The 22,299-nt window shown below is 40.2% G+C and overlaps 1 protein-coding gene across 6 annotated transcripts in view; it reads right to left on the reverse strand.

Moving 5' to 3' along the window:
- Positions 1-22,299, reverse strand: part of LOC110981902 (serine/threonine-protein kinase D3-like) — a 75,895-nt gene that overhangs the window by 29,408 nt on the left and 24,188 nt on the right. For 4 of the 6 annotated variants that reach the window (XM_022239916.2, XM_022239912.2, XM_022239913.2 and 1 more), the window contains exons 2-3: positions 7,556-7,694; positions 6,218-6,238 (exon numbers count right to left, since the gene is read on the reverse strand). In XM_022239916.2, the coding sequence (XP_022095608.2) occupies positions 6,218-6,238; positions 7,556-7,694 (160 nt within the window). The remainder of the gene's footprint in view (positions 1-6,217; positions 6,239-7,555; positions 7,695-22,299) is intronic. The other 2 variants (XM_022239914.2, XM_087139059.1) reach the window with 1 other exon arrangement.

Here is a 22,299-nt window from a genome sequence, read left to right on the forward strand (position 1 = left end):
TACAATAATCCATATCAAATTAGGCTAAAATAATAACGGATTTCTGGTATAAATATGATAGGCTGACAGCTGAAAGAGGGTTAGCAGTGAAGAATGCATAAATACAAGCAACATCTACCGGGTACATGTAGGCATTCACATGAACATTGTGGAGATAATGGAGCAGTGTAGCACATGTACAGTGTGTGCGATTATAAAAAGGTGCAAGTTCTCTGTTCAGCATTGTTGCTATCTAAACAGGATGAAATTTCTGTACTCGGTTTGATCTGGTTTCACTTGGTTAAAGTTTGGTTGAACGCATGATAGTTGACAATGTTATGACAATGATTCTGCATGACCGAACAATGTGCGACACGGACACATTGTCCTGTAAAGTTTATTCCAGAAAAAGATGCAGAACTTTTGGGAACAATTTTCTCCTATAGGAAATATCTTCACTGGGAACAGGGCAAGCCAAACTGATAAGAAGGTCCGGGAAAACACAACATATCCGCTTTGTTTCCTGGGATGGACAGGCTTGATAACAACAGACTGGTGCAAATCATTCCTTCCAACACAATGCAATGGCACTACGATGAATTGCTGAATCATCGAGTTTCCTGAAAGAAAATGTATTTGACGTGATTGGCCGATATACAATTCAACAGCATTTCATGTGGTTTCTGTGAAAAATGATTGTGCTTAAAAGTCTCCAAAAAATCTCAACTGAATTTACACTTAAAGAATCTCTCTTTAGTAAGAACAATGACAACCCATACAAACAGGTTTCCTAGCAAAGTAATGTACATGTAATATACATTCATATTGAATAAACACTGTACTTGTTAACTATCACTTCCGGCCACAGATCTACCAAACTGGTACCAACTGCAACATTAAAACATGTATACACATACATGTACATTCAAATTTCACAAATGTAAACTTTACTTTACAAGTTTCTTTTTCAACTACTCTAAATAAATTAACCTTAAACAAATACTTTTGTGTACAACTCCTGATGATTCATATTTCTAATACACAATTTATATCTACCAGCTTGTTGCTAACCGCAGAAACTCATTAACTTATCTCTCACACAGGTGTTTCCCCACTTAGCCTAATTTTGGCCTCCACCCACCTGCAGCCTTTCTGGTTAATTCTGGGATAAGCCTACATGTACAACAAACTCTGAGGCTGTCACTGTTAAGGAAAAAAGATGACGCTGGGTGCAACAGAGCATGCAGACCGGCGACTAACCTTAACCAAGGTGGCCAATTCATCATAAGGCTAATATTTGTCGGCTGCTTGAATGATATTTCACACAGCGTAATTTCTGAAGGACGAAATCCCTGTGCCATGAACAGGGAAGCGGGCAAATACATGCAGGTGGGTGGACTGATAATTAAGGTGACTTCAAATGCACATGCGAGGGAGGTCCGATCGATTTCAAGTCCTGTATTGGCCTTGTCCCCCAATGTACACAGCATGATCTCTAAGCATATACTCCCAACCATCTTTGCTCAGAGTTACATGAACAGATGTCCATGTACCACCCTGTTAAGGAATATTGGCATGATTGGTAATGGTTTGTACAGCTAATAAATGCTCAACTTGAAACAAGTGAGAGGTAGGCCCCCTACAGTGAACAACATGTATTTGGGTAATGTGCTGGTACAAACTACCGATCCATTAAGCCCTCCCCCATTGTGTCCTAACCAATCGAAGTTGTGATTTATTTCCGACATGCCTGAGCGAAAGTCCAACATGCTTGCTTGTGTGTATGATGTGCACGCAGAGAACATGCAGTGTGGCACTGGAAGAGACCACATGTACATGAAAGTGCCCATGTGCGTAGTGGGCGGCGTTTACTGAATCGGTCCATAACTATATGTAGGACCTCTTGCTGTTCATACACCGCACTGGTTGGGGCAGGCGACGTGCATCATTCGGTCCCTATGCACGCCACCCCTAGTGAGTCGAGTCGCAATGTAACATGACACACGCAAATTCAAATTCCACGCATGACCAACATAAAGTGAGCATGTTTATGTACATGTACACATAGCTGACTGCCAGCTACAATGTACAAAATACCATTATCAGAGTTGCCAACCTTTTCAAACTCATTTCAGTATCCAACGAGCCAAAAAGTTAGTACTTTGCTCACTGTAGTCAGACTCTTAAAAATCTGTAAACAAACACTCGTCATTCAGCATTTTCCATGAATTTTCATAAGTTGATTTAGAGCTATGTGTATCCATTAGTGCACACACTGCAGCTCATACAAGTATGAATGTGTGTGTACATACGTGTATGTGATCTATCATTCCAAAACAAGGCTGAAGTGCCATAAAGTACATTTGATGTCTGAAAGTTCTTCTCATCCATGATTTTCCATACTTCAATATGATCTAAAGTATCATACATGTACTTTGTCAGCAGAGACTTTCACAAGTTGCAGAATCAGCAAAATGGAGTTTTTCTAACCCACTTTGCACTGGAGGACGTGGAAAACTCTGTATACCAGTACCCGGGCACAGGTGACGTGCTTCAATGTCAGGCTTGCCTTGACACACCTCCGGATGACATCAGAATACCCTAACATTTGTTTTGTAAACACACAAAAGCCTGGAGAAGGCTACCCAGGCGGGGCGTGCACTGAACTTGAAACGAGTGGCCTCTGTGCAACACCTGTTGTGGAAGTAAATACTACTCTGTGGGTGCACCCCTAGAGTGAGAGGTTGTGATAAGAAATATACAGGCACTGTTAACATGACTCATGTGAATCAGTATTTGTGGCACTTGGCTACATCTCAAAAGTTAAAGGCCGGATCTTGCAGTCTTGGCTTTGTTGAAAATTGAAAATTTTTCTATCCAAAATAATACTGATGGTGAATGACCAATCCAGAAAGTGAGACAAGTTGATCTTCACTAAGACAGATTTCAACGAAATTGTGCTTAACGAGTTGTCCATTTTGGCTGGCCAGTTCTTTAAAATTTACGCTGAAACTCTGATCTCATAAATAGAACTCTTCCTTTCATCTCCCAGTCACTTGGTTTGAATGTGGTATCAGTGTCTTAGCCTGGTGGCGGTTTTTTGGGCATCTCACAGGCCATTTTGGTCAAATTGTGTTTTTTAAACAAATGCCAGTGTGAGCATAATATAAAGAGCTACCTTTTAGCAACTTGGAGGTCCTGTTTTCAAATACTGATTAAAACCGTCACTGGAGTGCATACAAGAACAAATGTGTCACAAAATACAACAAATAGAAATCATGCGGCAATTTGCTCCATGCACAATGGAGTTTGAAAGTGCTACGTAGGCAAAGAATGATGGATAATGTATATGCACCGTGTATGTAAGGTCGTTCACCCACCATTTCCTCTCTCTTCAGATCTAATAAGGTAATCTTTCAAGCAGAGTGTTGCCTGTGAGTTCATATTTCTGCTGAATTTGTAGAACCAAACGGCATGTCGTATTCCATATTTTTTTTCCCACTGGTGAGTTTAATATTCTGCCTAATGATGCAAGGAGGTAAACAGGTGGCATAATGTGCAAGACGAGTCAGTGACAAACACAACTACATTGCTACGACGCTATCAATCAACTCGGTGATCGATAGCGTTGTTTGACCGCTTTCAAAAAGCATGTTGCCTGCGACCTACCGGTAGCAGTAACTACTAATTTTTTGCCTTTGAGAAAGATTCTGCTAGGATTGAAATGTCAGGCCCTCCATATTTTGTGAGCAGTTACTACTGTGCACAGGTTCTTAATGACCCCCTATGACACACCTTTGCCTGTGCCTACATCATAAATACACGTATGGATCGGTACTCACAAGGCACATGATGGCAGGTTACACTGGCTTGGCCCTCGCTTGAGCTTAAAGTAGACATCAAAATCAAACAACGCCACCGCCGGTGTATGCAATCAACAACATAAAGACCTACAAATGTGCTCGTGCCCACATGAGGGGGGTTGCAGAGAGCATGGCTTCTGTGTCAAATGTTGCATGTGATGTGGTTCACCTGCTGAGTCACACACGTCATGTACACATACATGTACACGTGTTACATGTGCGCACACATACACGTGCATGTACTAGTACATGTGCAAGATATACCGTATGTTCTGATACATGGGAACAAGTGAAACTGTAGTAATCAATTTAATGACAAGAAACGGTGAGAAATACATGCAGAATTTAATCGTTTTTGAGAACACCCTAGCACTCAGGTGCCTACGTGTAAGTTTAAGAAGATATCAAGATCTCAACACATCATGACTGAGAGTCAGACCTACCAATAAAAAGGGAGGGGGGGAATGAAAACATTATCCAGACCAGGAAAAAAACACACACATGGAGGAAAATGATATCGAGCCTTGCCTTCCCTGTTCGCTTGCCAGTCACATGCTCTATCTTCCAGTATTAATAACAGTGTTTAAATGTGAAAGTAGATGTAGATTGTGTAGGTGTACAGAACTAAAACTACATCAGCCACTACATGTACTGGTTAATCAGTTCCAACTGGAACAGCTTTATTTCTTTTGCACTCTTGATTATTGACCTGTAATGACTTCAAATACCAAGTAAGCTTCTATCTAGGGTTGTTTTATTTAAATCACTGATCAAAATCCCAATTAAATCACTCAAAAATTAAAAACAACACACATGAATTAAAAAATTATCATGTTAAAGAAATCATGAGAAACCTCTTTTGGATATTTGGGAGGAAAAAAAAAGAATTGACCGTATTCAATAAACTGCTTAGTTAAGTTGATGATACAGATAGATCTTATACCCTTGGAGATGCTGAAGTATCGATCAGTGTCCACTTGTATGCAAACCATAATGGATGCGTTAAAGTGTCCTCAGATAAAATGGGTTTTTAATAACTAAGTATAGAGGGATCCCAATACAACGCTTTTAGCTTCGATCTGCGCATTTCCGCGTTTGAAAACGAGGCTGTATGTGTTAGCTTCAATTCTTAATACGATCAGACGATGGAAAGTAGGGTTAAGACACAAAATACATAAAGGTACGTTAAATTAAGACTTTCCAGGCTTCAACTTTTAATGGAAGAGTCTTTCAGGATGACTCGGCACATAAAATCAAAAGAAAAAATAACGGCAATTTACTACGAGCTAACGTACCTGCGATGGTCGTGTATCTTGTGCAGTGGGCATGGTTTAAACTGAAGTGGCGCCACACTTAGGAACTGGATACTGCATGTACTGTCAACTCCGCAGGCGCGCTCGACGAAGTTCAACACAGAGAGCCTCGCTTTCGATGCGGATATGCGCAGATGGAGCTAATGCGAAATCCCTCTATGGCTTCAACTTAAGGCCCAAAGATTTTTAGACCCTCATATAAAGATACGGTACAAATTTGAAGAAATCAAAAACAAGTCTGATAAAGAAAAAAAATTCCAATTTTTACAACTTTTCAATAGGCTATAAAAATCAGGATATTTAACAGCCTGGCAAGCGTCTATGCTTTTCTACATGTAGATGTATGTAAATGTCCTGCACTTTTCTCTGGGTACCCTTTTCACAGTAATTGACAGAATGCAAAAAAAAATGAAAGTACGTGAACAAGTATAATGAATGAAATGGTTAGGAATAACAATATAAAAAGTAATGTGCTCATGCCCACACGGGGGTGGTTGCAGAAAGCGTGGCTTCTGTATCAATGTTGCACGTGATATGGTTCACCTACATGTACATGTACATGTACATATTGCACATGCTCACGCATACATGTGCGCGAAACATGTATAAGTGAGATACATCTACGTGTACAAGCAGACCGCATGTAACTGTGATGCGCATGTCAGGACTGAGCCAAAATTGAGCAGTGAATGTCATCGCTTTTCATGAGTGGCTGTCCAAAAATCCACATCAATCTTTGGCTACGAATAAAGTGGTGTAGTGTTTCAGAAATTTCCATAATTGGTGCAATATACAAGTGTATGAGTTGAGGGCAATCGGGAAATATGTTTTAACCCCAACCAAGCTTTAACCTTGAAGACTTCATGAAATTACAATTCCATCTTGTGGATTAGGGTAACAAAACCTGCCAAACTACAAATTTACTTTTTCACAATCTCTCTCTGTTCGAGCTGCATGAGTAATGAAAGCTTACAATAAATGTTCTTTTGGGGTGGTTATTTTTTTAGTTCAATGTTTTCGCAAATGGCTTTGTAAATTAAAAAAAAAAAAGATTTCCTTTACCTTCAAAAGACTGGCCATACACTGGAACAAAGATAGGAACAACAGGTATTGATACAAACACAAAACACCAGATCCTCATAAAGATTTTGCCAATTGTAACTCTCCATCCCGTCCCAACCACACACACGCATACCTGTTTTACATGCAAAGTGTGGACTTTCCTTTGATCTCCTGTGGTTAAGGAAACTTGAGGAAAATGCTCCTTTTCTCCAACTAGGATAACTCCTTCGAGCTGGATTTTTGATGAGGATTTCCTGGACTATTCCTCATCATTTTTCCACCAATAACCTTGACCTCAAAATGCCTCTGAAACTGTTTTTCAGAGAGGGGGAAACATTGTGTGGACATGTGCGAGTCCACACGACATTATCGCACCCTACATTATGTTGACTTCTTTTGTGCAGAGGTCCACACTATGTATGCCACGCCTGCACACACACACACACATCTCACCATCAAGTAGTACATGTACCGTATGTTTGGAGTTGCCTGAACTGTTTTGTATGTCATGTGACAAAAGTTGTACACAACAGCTTCTACCAAAATGAACTCACTCAACAGGGAAGTCCTGGGAGAAAATTGTGGATCAGTAATGAAAAAACTGACTAAACTAGAACTTAGTGAAACTTCAACACTCATTAACCCGGGACTGAAAAGCAAATATGTGACACCTTACAGTGCTTTGTGTGGAAGATCTCATTATGCCTTTTTAAGTAGAACCCATCAAATTTGGAAACCGGAAGTGTTGAGAAATTCCCTTTTATAACCCAGTTGTACATACGAGTACAAATACCCACATAAAAGCTGCACCACATGTACCGGTAATTCTTTAAAGATGTTCTCGTCACCAGCAGAACAATTTCGTTTCATTTTGTTTGACTCATTCTCTGTTCATCACATCTGGCACGAAAGCTGAATTTAACGGTGTCATTTGTCACCGTTTTCTGCACTGAACTCCTGAACCTACCCCCAGGTACATCTGTCTTTTAAACCTCATTCCACAAATCTGTTAATGACTGGTAATGTTGACTTCACACTAATTTTTAACCATTTGAAGACGGCAAACACAATGACCTTCCTCCCATCACAGAATTGCTTTGTTCTGGTTTCATTTGTTGGCAGGAACTCAAGGAAATGTGGCTAATATAATGTACATGTAAGTCCATTTTCTGCACTGAGGATATCATCTCCTAGATGTACATGTAAAACATAGGGCCGAAGTTTTAAAGTATATTTACTTTGACAAAGTTTCAAAATGATTAAGAAGCCCACATGAAAGCACAGCCAGGGATGAGCCCAAGAGTTGGAAACTGGCAATTTTCACTAGCACGTGCCTACCTGACAACACAGCTTCCACCAATGAGCCATCAGGAATCTCACTGGAATATGTGATTGGCTGTAGGACGTAGGATTCACCTGGGGTATGCCTAAACAGGAGAATCTTGTCATAGACTCCGTAGAAATCGTGCTCAGGAAACTGCCAAGGGAAAAACAAAAGACAAACAGGATCAGTGCATAGTAAGAGGTAGGCAAACATACATGTACATGTACACTGACACACTAAAGAGTCTTCATTCCAGGAATTTGTATGCAAGATACCGATACACCCTTCAGCATTACCTAGAACACCACCTCCAGGCACCAAACCTTAGAGTATAAACAGAAAGGCAAGACTGACTTATTTTTTAGTTTCAGTAAATTAACATTTAGGTTTATATCACATGAGTCCAGCTTCAAAGAAAATAATGTTCAAAACCTGCTGTAAACAGCTTCCCCACTGAATTACTGGCTACCAAAACCACTGATATGCACAGTGCTTATCATTTTGGTATATTCCACTCTGCAAAGTAACTCCCACTATTTTTACCAGGAGTTTTTGGAATCCTCTAACATCCAAACTTGGGCAAGTACATAAAACTACATGTGCATTCTTTACATTTCAACTTTTGACAAGAAACAAACCCTGTACACAGTACATACAAGATAAGCAGGAAAATGGTACTTTTTCAATCCTAAAAAAATCTGAGCAAACCATTGGGATTTCATTGGGTTGGATTTAGACTGGCTTGGCATGGACTAGACTGGACTGCACTGGACTTTATTGGATTGGACATCACAGAAACTAGGAGGCTTGGGGTTATAATGACTCAGATAAAAGTACAGTATTTAACTACATGTACATGTGCTTCACAGAAGAGGACAAATAAACCTGCAATGATTTTGAGCAATAGTTTCACAGGGATGTAAACACGCTCAAACAATTTCTATCACACAGTAGCAGGTGACATGGTGCTCTAATGCTTCGGTGGTTCCTACTGATCTGTATACACACCGACACAGAAGGTCTAGAGAATCCACGGAAGTTCACCCTGTCTGGTACCCTGACTCAGTCACATGCAACGCCTGGTTGTCATACACTAAGTGGTTTCCCACTTCAATGTGATATTGCATCTGGGACCAGTTTGTGGTGAAATAATAACTTCCCCGAGTGGTTTACAACAAAAAAACCAACCTGCCAATAATATCCCATTTGCATCCGGACAGCAAGGCTTTTAATATAATCACAACACTGTAGCACCCTGAACAACACCTGACCACCTGCACAACTTGCCTTCCTCAAAATTATCCACATGACTTAAAGCTGTGGACCATTTTTAATTTGGTGCAATGAAAAAGCACATTACATTTACACTGCAGCAGAGAAGCTTTTTCTATTTCTGATGATTTTGTCACGTTTTCGGCTTCTCCCAACAAGCATACATGAAATGTTTGGCTGGACAATTGCAGGCTCGGTTATCGTGGAACAAGATTTTGGAGAAATAAACTTCACACAGTCTGCTCCTATGCTCATTTCCGACACTCTGACAAGTAAAATATAGGAACATAAAATTCATTCCACGATAGGAAATGACCAGAATGGAACTTGAAGAGATAATCTCAGTTTTGAGAGCACCAAAGCTCTCAAATGTCTTACCGGTAGTTTCAACATCAAAGGTGGTATCAAGAACTTACGACATATGAACTAAGGGCAAAGACTGAAGAAAAAATGAAACAAGAAAAATGATATCGAGACCTGCCTCCACTGCTTACTTGTCAGTCACATGCTTTTCATTCTGGTATTAATAACAGTGTTTAAATGTGAAAGTACATGTAGGTTGAGTGGGTGTTCAGAAACTAAACTTACATGTTAGCCATGAGATCATGCAGTTTGAACCGGAACATTTGTTGCTTCTTTTGTGAACTTGACTGTTGACTTGTAATAACTTCACATGCCAAGTTCAAGATCAGTTAATGTGCTGTACATGCGCCTTCCATCTACACGTACATGTACATGTTCTGCTGCTTCCTATGGCCATTTTTTTTTATTCAACAGTATACATAGAAAATTAATGAATGCTGCACGTAAATGAGTAAACTAGTGAAAACAAATTTGTTAGATGACAGAGGCGAAGCCAAGTGAAACAAGACTTTTGCGAGTCACTGCAAATTTGAATAAAATCTAGTACGCTGAGTTATCTGATGGCACATACGCATAACAATTTGAATTCTCCAGACTAAAGACACTGTTGCTATACCTCGTGATCGGGGCAAGCTTTTGCACAGTGACCGCCATCTCTGAAATGAATCTGGCTCCTTTGTGCCCTTCTTATCCATTGAAAACAGCAAGGCGTCTCTTATGTAACTAACCAAAAACTTGCCCCGAATCACGAGGTATAGCTACGATGTCTTTAGTGTGGAGAATTCAAATTGTTATGTTCACAAGCATTTAAAGAACCCAGTATGGAGATTTCAAATTGTTATGTTCACGTGAATTTGAAGAACTCAGTGTACCAGATTTTATTCAAATTTAACTCCCAAAAGGCCTATTGAGATTTTCTTTCAGCACATGAAATTATCCTTTCCCCTGCATGAATATGAAACACTGATTACTTTTTTTACACAACACCTGAATAAATTAAATGTGAAACTGTATGTTTCTCACTTCTTTATATTCTTCTGTTTATCCACTGCTGCCCCCAAGTTCAATGACACCGGGGGTAAGCTCAGAGCTTTACCTCAACAGTCGGGAATAAAATTTCAAATGCAATCATTTAAGTACGAGATACTTTACCAGGTAGCACAGTTAGAAATGACACGGCTTTACTTTCGGGGAGTCCCGCTGCAACGAGGAGACACTAAGAGTTGCAACAATCAAGTGCACTGAAGTCCAACGTCAATTTAATCATCATCGTGTTACCCTTCTATGCCCAAACTGATCGCTTGGGAGCTGGGACCATTTTTCCAATGGGTGGCACAGGAGTCAGTCCACTAGGAATTGAAAAGTGAACCCGACATCTCCAAACTGCCTGGGAAATCTTATACTGAGGGTAGATTATGTGACCATGGTAGCAGAAGCCAATATCACATGTTGTATTACATGTTGTGCACCGAAGAAAAAAAGTTCTTCTTTCTCGCAAATGCCAGTTTATACAACAGGGACAATGCATATAAAATCATAAATTGGAATTTATCCCCCAGAAGCTTGACATCACCGAGAGGGCTTAAATGGCCTACTAGAGCTCTCGGTGATTCAGGATGAAAGTTCGGACGACAGACTTTCTTGGATTCGTGACTACTCTAGGACTCGAAGCCTTGTGGAATCAGCTTGGCTCAGGACTTGGCTAGTGGATGACTTACAACAACCTGCCAGACTTGAATTGAGTCCACTTAAAAATTCTGTTGGGCATGCCTGAGAACATACATGTACAGTAGTTAAACTTACAGGTATCTTTAAAAAAATAACAAAAGTGTCTGTCATTTGATCAAGAGTTAACTTTTATCAGAAGAAAAATCTCTTTTCGATACCGGTTCCTGTACTTTACTAGGTTGGTATCCTTGGGAAAAGTTCATCCAGGCTCAGTCTTCTCACTGTTCCAACTATCATTCTATTGTCTTAATGATTAATTTGCTGTACCGGTAATCTGCTTTGACAGCTATTTCACTACTGGACTCGGACTTGGCAGAAACGCAACAATTTTGGCTCAGAATTGAGCCAGACTCGGGACAAAAATGGACTCCAACTTGGCTCAGATAAAGTGGACTGAATACATCACTGGCAGACAAGAAGTGAGATTTAGCCCAAGTCGAAACACACAGGAAATGTTTGAATAATCACATCATCTCACGTACGGTACCATACCATACCTGTGGTGATAACAAGGGGAGATGAAAGATTTGGCTGTGAAAGCATGGGCAAAGTGTGATGATTTAGAGTAACGTACAATACATATACATGTGCATAATTGCACGAATTAACCCTTCGTTAAAAACCACAGGACTGCATTAAGGGACTACCTTTCCAAAGGTCTAAGACCTTCCTTTAAAAAATACTATCTAAAGGGAAAATTGTACATGTGCATATTCAATATCAACATTTACATGTACCCGGTACAAGTAATCTCACCGTAGGCCTAATACCGGTATTTCACGTAAAACCTCTGTACTACACATGTATATTGACCACCTCCCAAAGGTCGAAAACCTTATCATAACAAGTCTTATCCGACTGTACCATTACGCAGCATCAGCTTACGTAGGCCATGTCCGAAACAGGCTTTCAGAGCTACAGCTAGGTCTGTTGTCCACGCGTCTGCACACATTTCTAATGGTGTGGAGACCTAGACCTAGCTCTAGACAAGAGATTCGGATGCAGCCTCATTTCCAAACAGACGAAAGGCCTTTGTGGTACATGTACACGTATAACTTACATGTACATGTACACGTAAAAAATCCAGCCTTTACACATGTACATGTACATGTATGTACACGTACAAATCGTCGGGTGCCCGGCAGAAGGGCGTAAGCGATCTAACGCCCTTTCACCGGGAAGCATGATCACAGCAGAAAAAATGTTCCCAGGAAAAGGGCGTATGAAACATACTCTCCTTATTTAGCAAAAACAGATATATAATTGACGACAAAACCTGGGCTCTACAAAAAGCAAACTTCGAACAACTTATTAAAGGACTTGGGCTTTTTTTTTTTACTTTTGCCAACAAATCTTCATATTTCTATAAAATACAATACATGTAGTTGCATACTTTCGTCCTTTTGCTGGGAAAAGTTTTTTGAAGTGATCATGCTTCCAGGCAAAAGGGCCTATGCGCTTACGCCGTTCTGCCGCGCACACGACGAAATGTACCGGTACTTGTATATGTACATGTACGTAAGGTTCACTGGTACATGTACATTCTATTTCTTGTTTAACATGATTATGGATTATGACATAATATACCAGGACCTTGTGCATGTACATGTACATACAACTGTATATACATGATACATGTACATGTAAACTGGTACCATGCGTACATACATGTACACGTACATGTATGTACAATTGGTCTGTCCACATTAACAGACACATTTGAGTAACATTCAATACAAATTTCCAACTGTAGAATTTTGCCGTTATTTTTGCTTACATATGTCTCCACTGTTTCTGACTGTTGCTGCAGAAAGGTACAGATAAATTGAGCAGTATTTGAGAAATTACAGAAGTTCATTCCTAAAGATATAACGTTTGTCAAATGGACAAACACTTTGTTTCTTTAATATGAAAATTAAATTCAAAACACAATTGAAAATTACCTGCATTGTATTAAATTTAGACTTTTTAGTTTACATTTAAAACTTTCCTTATGTCATTACGAAATTCCAGTGTAGAAAACACTGAAATTTATTTCCAGAAAAAAATGTGACGTTTGTCACTGGACAGACATCACGTTTGTCACATGGACAGACATCACGTTTGTCACATGGACAGACATCATGTTGTCACATGGACAGACATCATGTTGTCACATGGACAGACATCATGTTGTCACATGGACAGACATCATGTTGTCACATGGACAGACATCATGTTGTCACAGACATTTTTCTGGTGTTTGAATTAGAGCATGAAAACAGAATTGTCTTAAACCAAACATTTTTTTTTTCAGTTTTCCAAATCATTTTTGTTCAGAAAACTTTTAAACTTCAGCTGAAATGAACACAGTGTAAGTTTTTCTCAATGAGTAATGCTTGTTATATGGACAGACATAACCTGTGGACAGACAGTCTTCTCACTTTCATTTCAGCAAAATGAACCGACTTTTCTAATGAATTGTTCGTTATTTTTATTTAATTTGGTTTTGTAATAAATGTATATTAATGTATTAACTGTATAAAACAAATAATTAATGTTTTGCATTCATGCAATGGTAACAATGATTTCATTCGTTGACACGTGAAATGTTCCATTCCACTTGGCTTTGCCTCATGGAATGGAACTTCCACTGCACTCAATAACATTCATTACTTGTATGACATCACTGCGGTATCTTACAGAAAAGTTGAATTGCCTTGTCTTTTACCTTTCCATTTCTTTTCAAATTTTGGCAGGTTAGGCGATTCCATTTTGACACGTAAGTATTCACGTTGCAAGAACTTCGTCATCTGAAAAGTGAGTTGCCAACCCAGCAAGCATTTCTCACATGGCATCCGTGCAGTACAGAAACTGTCAGGCAACTTTTCATGCTAATGAGCTTGCACGGAAACAGCCTATGTACAGGCACAGCGTATTCACATTTGTACATGTGCATGAATCGACTGGGTGAATTCATAATCAGCACCTTAACAAACATCCAAGCTTACCGTTTTCAGTTTCCAGTCTGAAATAAAAACGATACTTTTCCTTCCTTTTCAAATATGTTTCTAATCTGAATGAACTGTCTGAAATCAGAGCAGTGACAGGAAAACAGATCTTATGCTTTTGTCTTAATGTGTGTGTGCAGTACCTCTAACCCTCCTTTAAAAGTCACAGACAGTCAAAAATTCCTTCCACTTGATTTGCCGCAGTACACAGACGCATGGGGTCATTTGACTGATTTTGACTGATAGGACAGCTTTGTCCAGAATGCATCTTTGCACAGGGTGATTAATATACAGAGCACAATTGCACAGTGTGCCGCCATGGAAGCAAGGTTACTGGTCTGATGTGATGTGAATGAGTAAAGACTAAGAACTTCCACTATCACTGAATTAAAATTTTACTGTCCTCTGTCACGTGTGGGCTATGTGCAAGCACATGGGCAAGGTCTCTGTCATGCCTTCTGCCTTGAGTACACTGAAGCCTAGCCTCACCAGCAAAGGAGAATCAAGCTGGTGGGAAGTTTGTCAAAATGTTTGCTCATGTACACGCCCCGTACACATGCAAAGACTGTACACTCAGATAGAAATTAGTCGCGCATGTTAAATGAGCTCTGAGCACAATGCACATGAACCTGCATACATGTACAGTGTACAGTACATATATGCACAAGGTGAGTCCCCACCAAAGGACCGTCAGTGCACCACTTCTCTTGCTCCCACTCCGAGAGGATAGGCCTACATGTACATGTACATACATGTACACGTAGTAATACACAAACTCTTATTACTACAACATATGAAGAGCAAGTAGACAAACACGAGTGTATGAAAATGCTGGTATCCCTTGTTCCCTTTTCAATATAGTACGGTGTGCTTGCAATTTGTGTACCTTGGATTCAATGAAAGAATGTGCAGGATGGCCGGGCAAGTGTTCTGGAAATGTTACAGGCGGTGATCACAGGCACCGACCATGGTTAAAACCGACTCACAGCAATTCATCCCCAGTGTACGTATAAAAAGTACCTGGTACATCTGTTTTTGTGCCCCAACAAGAAATGGCATGTTTATGACAAAAGCATGCCACTGGTGGGACACACATTGCCAAGGTTTAATGTACAGTACGGTATGTGAGCTTGGCATAGGCCCTTCAACTCACAGAGTTGCACAATGTAAGTAACCTTTTCCCACATTGTGTACTGTACATGTAGGTACCAGTAGCAACAGTTTAACAGCCTTGGCATTTGGCCAAAAAGTGTTCGCGTTGATCCCAACAAATAACCAAGTGTGCCCAAAAGAATGCTGAAAACGTGCATGACATATGGTACATGTATGCATTGGAAGGCCACAAGGGCCTCAGACATTCAATAACTGTGGGTGAAAGTTTCTGCAGGGCAACTGGTTGGAAGGGGCAATGAAATTATCCCGAAATTGAGCAAGATCTTTTGACAGGGGTGCATGGTGTGTGATTCACTGAGAACTCAATGGGGAACTGCTCTGAGAGCCAATGTCCACGGTGATGGGTTCAGTATACTGCACAGGTCCAGAGGCAACAGCAGAGGGGGGGGATGTGCAACCTTGTCATCTGTCTGTGATGAGTAATGGAGCAGCTGGTTATCGGACTTCACTAGACAACACATCCAGACATATAAACTTCAGACCATCATTCAACGACCCACCGGAAAAATAATAAACTGAGCATTAAAGATGCGGCAGGGAAGGCCACTGGAAAGAAAACCTGACTGGAAATTTCATCAGGAAGTACATGAGTAAATAAAGCAAGTCAATAACCAGAGCACACATCCAAATAGTGAACATACATGTACAATGTACATGACAGATGTACATATGTGGTATTCACGTACATGTACATGTACACTGGGCAGGGGCCATTACAAAGGTTGCACCATACATGTATTTTGCATGGGTTCTTAAACTTGACAAGCCCATGTAACAGTATCCATCCAATGCTCCTTCAACAAAGTGAACACGTACATGTACATGTATGCTTACAATTTGATCAAATGCGTGCATGTACGGTACGTGTACGTGTACAGAACTACATGTACATGTACCAGGTACATACATGTAAATGTACTTGTACGTGAAATTTATGTACAATTTGCAAATGAGCATCAAATCTCCTGTCACAACTGTCATTACTCTGAAGTGAAACAATTCACTGGTAAAAAGCATACATGTACAAAACCATACACATGTACAAGTATGTACTAGTACCAGTCTGTTTACTAGGGTCTATCATTATCAATGCAGCAATCTCACTTGACTTTTCCACACTATTTGTACACTCTACATGGCTACCACTCGGAGCCAGATGGGGAATGAGCTACAATTGGGCGCGCGTTGGTGATCAGGCAATCTCGCAGTGTAGGGCTGGACACTGCTACTTGTTTGATCATAGGGTGGTGTACGGTAAGCACATTGTATGGATCCCAGCATGAAAAGACAAAGTAAATTGGGAGTAATGACTCATGGACAAGTTTGGCGATTTTTCTACACTTCTTTTCATGTTGGTCAAATAAAACTTCATGTTAATCAGAGGAGCCATGCCAGAATTTATGGAGGTGATCAGTTACATAACATCCTATTCTCTCCAGGGAAATGAAGAGACAGGGAATGACTTCTAGGAAAACGAAATGTCAAACTATCTTCTTTTGAGTTAAAAAGTAGGCTGTACACGTAAAATATGTACTGACACATCGAATACACCTGATGTTTGACTTCCAATATATCGATTATGGACAAATCTGATAGCCAAACCCTGATGTTTGCTTTCTCTACTTGACACAGTCTACTATTATATCGTACCTTTACTTGACACTGCATGTTCCCAGATGCAATGAACTTATCTTTCTTTCCCTCAAGCAATGTCATTCACATGTCCAAGTAAAGTTTCTCCCTCAAGTGTCTGGGTCAAAAAATTCTGGTGTATAAAAAGGTCAACATATCCCTGATTGCAAAATCTCCAGTTTTATAAAACCCAAAATGTTTTTGGCAACTACTCTGGCGGGACAGACGCATCCCCATACTGCCGTTTGGGGTACTAGCGCGGTGACATTCATTCATCCTTATTCATTTACGGTATCCTTATCCTTTCATTTCTTAAATCAATTCTTTTTCCATTGATCATTTTTATGGAAACGGCACATTATAAATTTTCAATTATTATTATTATTATTAAAGTCCAAGAGAAAAATCTATGTGTGCCAAACGTTTACATGTGTAGTGACGGTCAACTATGTTTGTACCCTGTACGTTTGCACAAATACATGTGTACATGTACATGTGCCAACAGTATACATGTATGTACATGTATCGTATGCCTCAGTGTTTCCCAGATTGAGTATCATTTCAAAAATACTCGAAGCTCAATATTCAGCTTCAATATGGGCCCCAAGCAGGACACCGGTAACTCTCTTCAATTGATGAAGACAGGCTCCAAGCAGATTAATGAAATACCTATTGGATGGTCTATGCAGATACAATATATGGTACATGTACATCCAGCAACCAGCATTACATGTAGAAGCCATCACTGCAGTGGTGAGATGCTCGAGTTAAATATCTCTCTGACCAGAGTTCTCTGACTTGCTAAAATGTGTGCCCACATCATACTGTACGCATGAGTGTAGTGGCACTGCAATAACACCATACACGTATCTCAAATCAAATCTCACAATATATGACATACATTATTACAGGGTGTACGTACAAAATAAACTTACATGTACATGTGTGTGCCTTAATAAATGTGTACAGTGTATTGATCATATACATGTACATGTATAAATGTTTGATAAATGCAGCATATACATGTACATGTAGATGTATCCAAAGTGTACACACAATAACAATTTGCTAGCACAAAGTGCAGCCCTATGTTCCCACGAGACTCGGGAGAGTACATCTTGCCCTACAGGTGTTCCAGTTCACTCCCGCTTTCAACCTCGCGGCTTCAGATGTAACGCACTCTGCCTCTATCCCCCGCAACACCCAATCCCCTGTGCAAAGTCTTGAGTGGTGCACTGCTGCGCGCGCCCGGTTCACCATGAAAGCTCAGGTGTATTACATGACAGTCAAATGGCCGGCCCGGCTTTTAACGCCACCTGATGCAGAGAAAGTCCTACCGTAAAGTAACCCCTGCGCGCAGTTGATGCTATCGGTCACTGGAATCTCCCGACATTTCAAACCATTCGTAATTTTTTTCTTCTTTTTTTTAACTGATAGGTAGCTACAAGGTAGTGATAGGTATCTGCAAGAACATTGCACTACCGGTACGTAGATGGCTTTTGCTCAAACCTGTTTAAGGTCACCTAGAATCTGATCATCTCCACCAAGGGATAAGTAACTTACACATCAGTTTCAATGGCTCAATGTCCTATCTACATGTACGCAAACAATGCAGACTGCATGTATACATGTACCTGGTACATGTACATCAGAACATTTAGCTAGGATGAAGTACATGTACACTGAACATGTAGGTGATACATTTGTTCAACTAAATCTACCAGAAAACATTAAGATTGACACACTGTCATGATATTTTTTTATTTTGTCTGTGGACAAAACACTGGTAAGTTTTTGAGAATAAAATACTAAAAAGGTGCTCGAATATTTTCCAAGTCTGCTCAACAATGGACGGGTAGCAAAAGAGTAGGAATGGTTCAGTTTTGACTGGTCTTTGGCACAGTTCATAGTTACGCCAACATTCAAATCTCAAAAATGCAAAAGAGAGAGGAATTCCAAAACAACATGTAGTTAACCTGACCAGGACTGGAAGCTCAATCTAGAACATTATTAACGCTACAAAGTCCCCGAACGGGACTCCAGCAAACAGAAGACTGCAAGATCTGCCAGGCTTGAGGGAGAAGAAATGGTCTTGGAATAAATACACACATGCAGTGATTGATGTTCTTCTGCTATTGCTGGGGTTCAACATCAAGTGCAGGAAGTGGAGAACATTATTAGTCACTCCTGGAAGGGTTTACGTATGCACTCAGTGTACCGTACGTCCAGGGTTCTGCTAGACCTTTTTTTTTTTTTTGGTTCCAGCATACATGAGAGGCAATTCTGTTCTCCAAAGACAGAAATAAAACATCAGGATTTTCTGACACACTTAAGACTCACACAACACAAAGTGACGAGAATCACTTGAACTTGTGACGAGTCCTCTGGGCGGCCGTGCGCTGGCATTTTTTTTAAAGATAAAATTATCAACTACATTCCAGGTGTCAAATCCGGTGGGTTGTACTTAGCACCTGCCAATGGCAGTACAGCACTGCAATCACTACTGTATGCAGTTACTGTTCCGTGACAGTCATTCCATGCAAAACCCAGTCCAATGCTTTCTGCTATTGGAGGGGGCCATCAGGAACGTCCAGTGACACATGTCTGCACATGGGACTTGAGATTCAAAGAATGTGCTATGACAACCGTGTATGTATGTACCGGTACTATACTAGCCATGTATGTTTCAACCGCTCATTAAGTTTGTGCGCATGCGCACTGAATTACACTGAGGTCAGAAGCCAGTAAAATGGCTTTTGATGAAGGTAGGTACATGTAGACCCCCAAAGTAATCGACATCATACTCAAATTTTGTTTTTCCCCTTGTTTCCATTCCATACTGATTAGAATTTAAACACTCAAGTCCGGTTTGCTAACTTGCACATGATAAAATCCATTTTCTGCCAAATTTTTTCCCGTCCTTGTCACATACATGTACCTCCAAAGTAACAGAGTCCTAAGTTGGAAGGGAAGCCAACATTTTAGAGGGTATATTTTTTCTCAACTTTGCCAGGTTTTCCCTAACATGTCTCTACTTGGGAATGGTGAGTAATGACTACGCAAGAACCAAACTGCACAAATGAGAACAGAAAGTTTTAGTTTTTGCCTTTTAGTCGGGCAATTCGACATCTTTGTATGTCAGTGTTCAATTTAGTGGTGGTCTGTTGGCCAAATGAGAGATGAAATTGCCTTGGGCCAGCTGAGAAGCATTCCCAAATGGCCCGGCTGGTCAGCTGAACAGTTGCAATAAACACATCCAGTTCCCCATCCAGTTCCCCATCCAAATCACAATGTTGATGGTTTATAAAGGATGGAGCCTGGTTGTCAAAGGCTTAAAATGTATTAGGATTATAATCAACTTAGTTTTGGACCTCAAATTCACTTTTTCTTTTCCTGGTGCAGCTTTCCAGCACACGATCGTCTTCATGCTACCTATGGCCAGACTGGCCCAGCTGGCAAACCCGGTGCACCTAGCCATATATACCGCATGTACCGTGGCATGCACGCGGTTGGCTTCCATTTCCAATATGTGTTATGTGCTGTACGTGTATTTTGTTCTGCAACCTAAAGTTCAGTGGACAATCATCTTAAAACGCAGCAGCACATGCTACGCCGCGGCAGCCCCGGTAGCTAGTCAGCCCAGCACGGCAAAATGTGCAGGAGCAACCCAGCCGGCACATGTGTAGATTGCCTTTGGCAGTGTCCAAAATGGGCCTTCAGAGCTGAGGCTTCATCTATTTTGTCAGCAATTTTTTCCTAGTTTTGATCGCGATCGCACACACGCGGTAGACTCAACTACACATGCATAATTGGTTTTTACGTGACATAATGGGTTGGTCAACTTTGCAGCACGGGGGATGTGGTTAGTGAACTCGAAAAACATGTGTCAAAATTTAAACAAAAAAGCTTTTAATTAACTAAAATTCTTTTATAGAAAATGATTTTCCTTAAATTAAGAAATGCTTTGTCAGAAAATCTGCATATCATAGGATGCTTTGTCATAAGAAATTTTGAGAGTGATTTCTGGGTTATTATGTATATTGAGTCCAAATACTGTACCGGTAGGAGTGGTGGATGTGCTTCAAAACTCTTTTAAGTCGCTGGGATAAATATTAAAAGGTTAAAATAAACTACAAATAATTGTTTATGCAGTTTTGTTTTTCTCCGTGAACAGATTCTTGACTTCCAATATATCGATTATGGACAAATCTGATCATGACCAGTTGAAATGTCTGTGGGCCGGCTAAAATGTAGGCCAGCCGGCTAGGCTGGTCAGTTGAAACATATGTATATGTATGTATGGGTGTACGGTACATGCTTGCCTTGCCCAATATCCGGACATCTGTCAAACTCAGTGCGGACATTTGAATCTGCATGACAAACAGTCATACTTCAAATAAATGGCTCTCGATCTCGAAGAAGTGAGCTGATCTATAGATAAAACAATCTGTCAGTCTTCTGAATAGTATCATAATAAGGGATGTTCTGAGGGAAATTCGACAAAAGTGGGTAAATTGGACACTAAGTACCAGTACATGTGCATGTACGAATGACAAATGATGAAAATGAGTCCCAGTGAAAAACAAACTGAGTTTCAAAGAAACTATTTTTTCCCTAGAAGTAATGAACTTTTTTGTTCAAAAGAGTGTTTAGTCTTTCATACAGCATCAAGTAGGCCTGTGCCGGGTACCCGGGTACCCGCCCGTCGATTTCAAAACCCGGTTCCATTTTTCCGGGCCGGGTACCCGTAAAAAAGTAAATAAATTAGGAACAAACATTCATGCATAAAATGTCTGTGAAATTTCTTACTGAAGGACAGACTTCATGGAAAACCACCGTGCCGATGAAAACCCGGTCCCGCGGTCATACATGAAACTTGAATTCGGAGATTGACAGCTAATTTTTTTACCCACTCCGCCAATTGCACTGCAAGTCGTTTTCCTAGTTCCGGAATTTCCTAGTTTACAACAGCGAAAAAAACACTAAAATTCACGGGCGATAGGTCACTCGCTACGTGTGATTTTAAATATTTCTTTAAATTGAATAGTCATATAAACCTTTGCATCTATATTGTCCGCTTAATCAAAATGACTTTTTTAGAGTTTTCGTTTTTTTTAATTTAGCGAAAACTGCAAGCTTTTCCCCCACTCTCGGATCGCGCGGCGTTACCACGCAAAGTCGTTGCGAACTCAACTACACGGGCGCAGCAGAAATGTATGTGACGTAATGGGTTCGTCAACTGTGCGGCGCGGGGAGGATAACGTTGATAGCTCACTGTACAGTTTAAAAGTCGAGTCAAATCGTACGCAATTTCTACCTTTTTAATTCATTAGAATTCTTATTTTTCATCTAATTTTCTCAAAATTAAAAGATTCTCTATTAGAAAAGCAACTTTTTACAATGGTTTTGGCTGAAAATGGATTTTTTTCGTGTGGTTACTTTTTATTTGTGAAGACTTTTTGTCTCAATTCTAAACCGATCCAGAACTAGGAAAGGTGTCATCATCACTTTCGTCGATTGATCCTGTGAATCCAAATATAAAAGCTTAGATTTTGAAAAAAAAATTGAAGTATATCCAAAACACAAAGTTGACTTCTGAC

This window comes from Acanthaster planci, linkage group LG01 (genome assembly GCF_054643075.1).
Source record: "Acanthaster planci isolate LZ-2023a linkage group LG01, COTS_SCS, whole genome shotgun sequence".
NCBI lineage: Eukaryota > Metazoa > Echinodermata > Asteroidea > Valvatida > Acanthasteridae > Acanthaster > Acanthaster planci.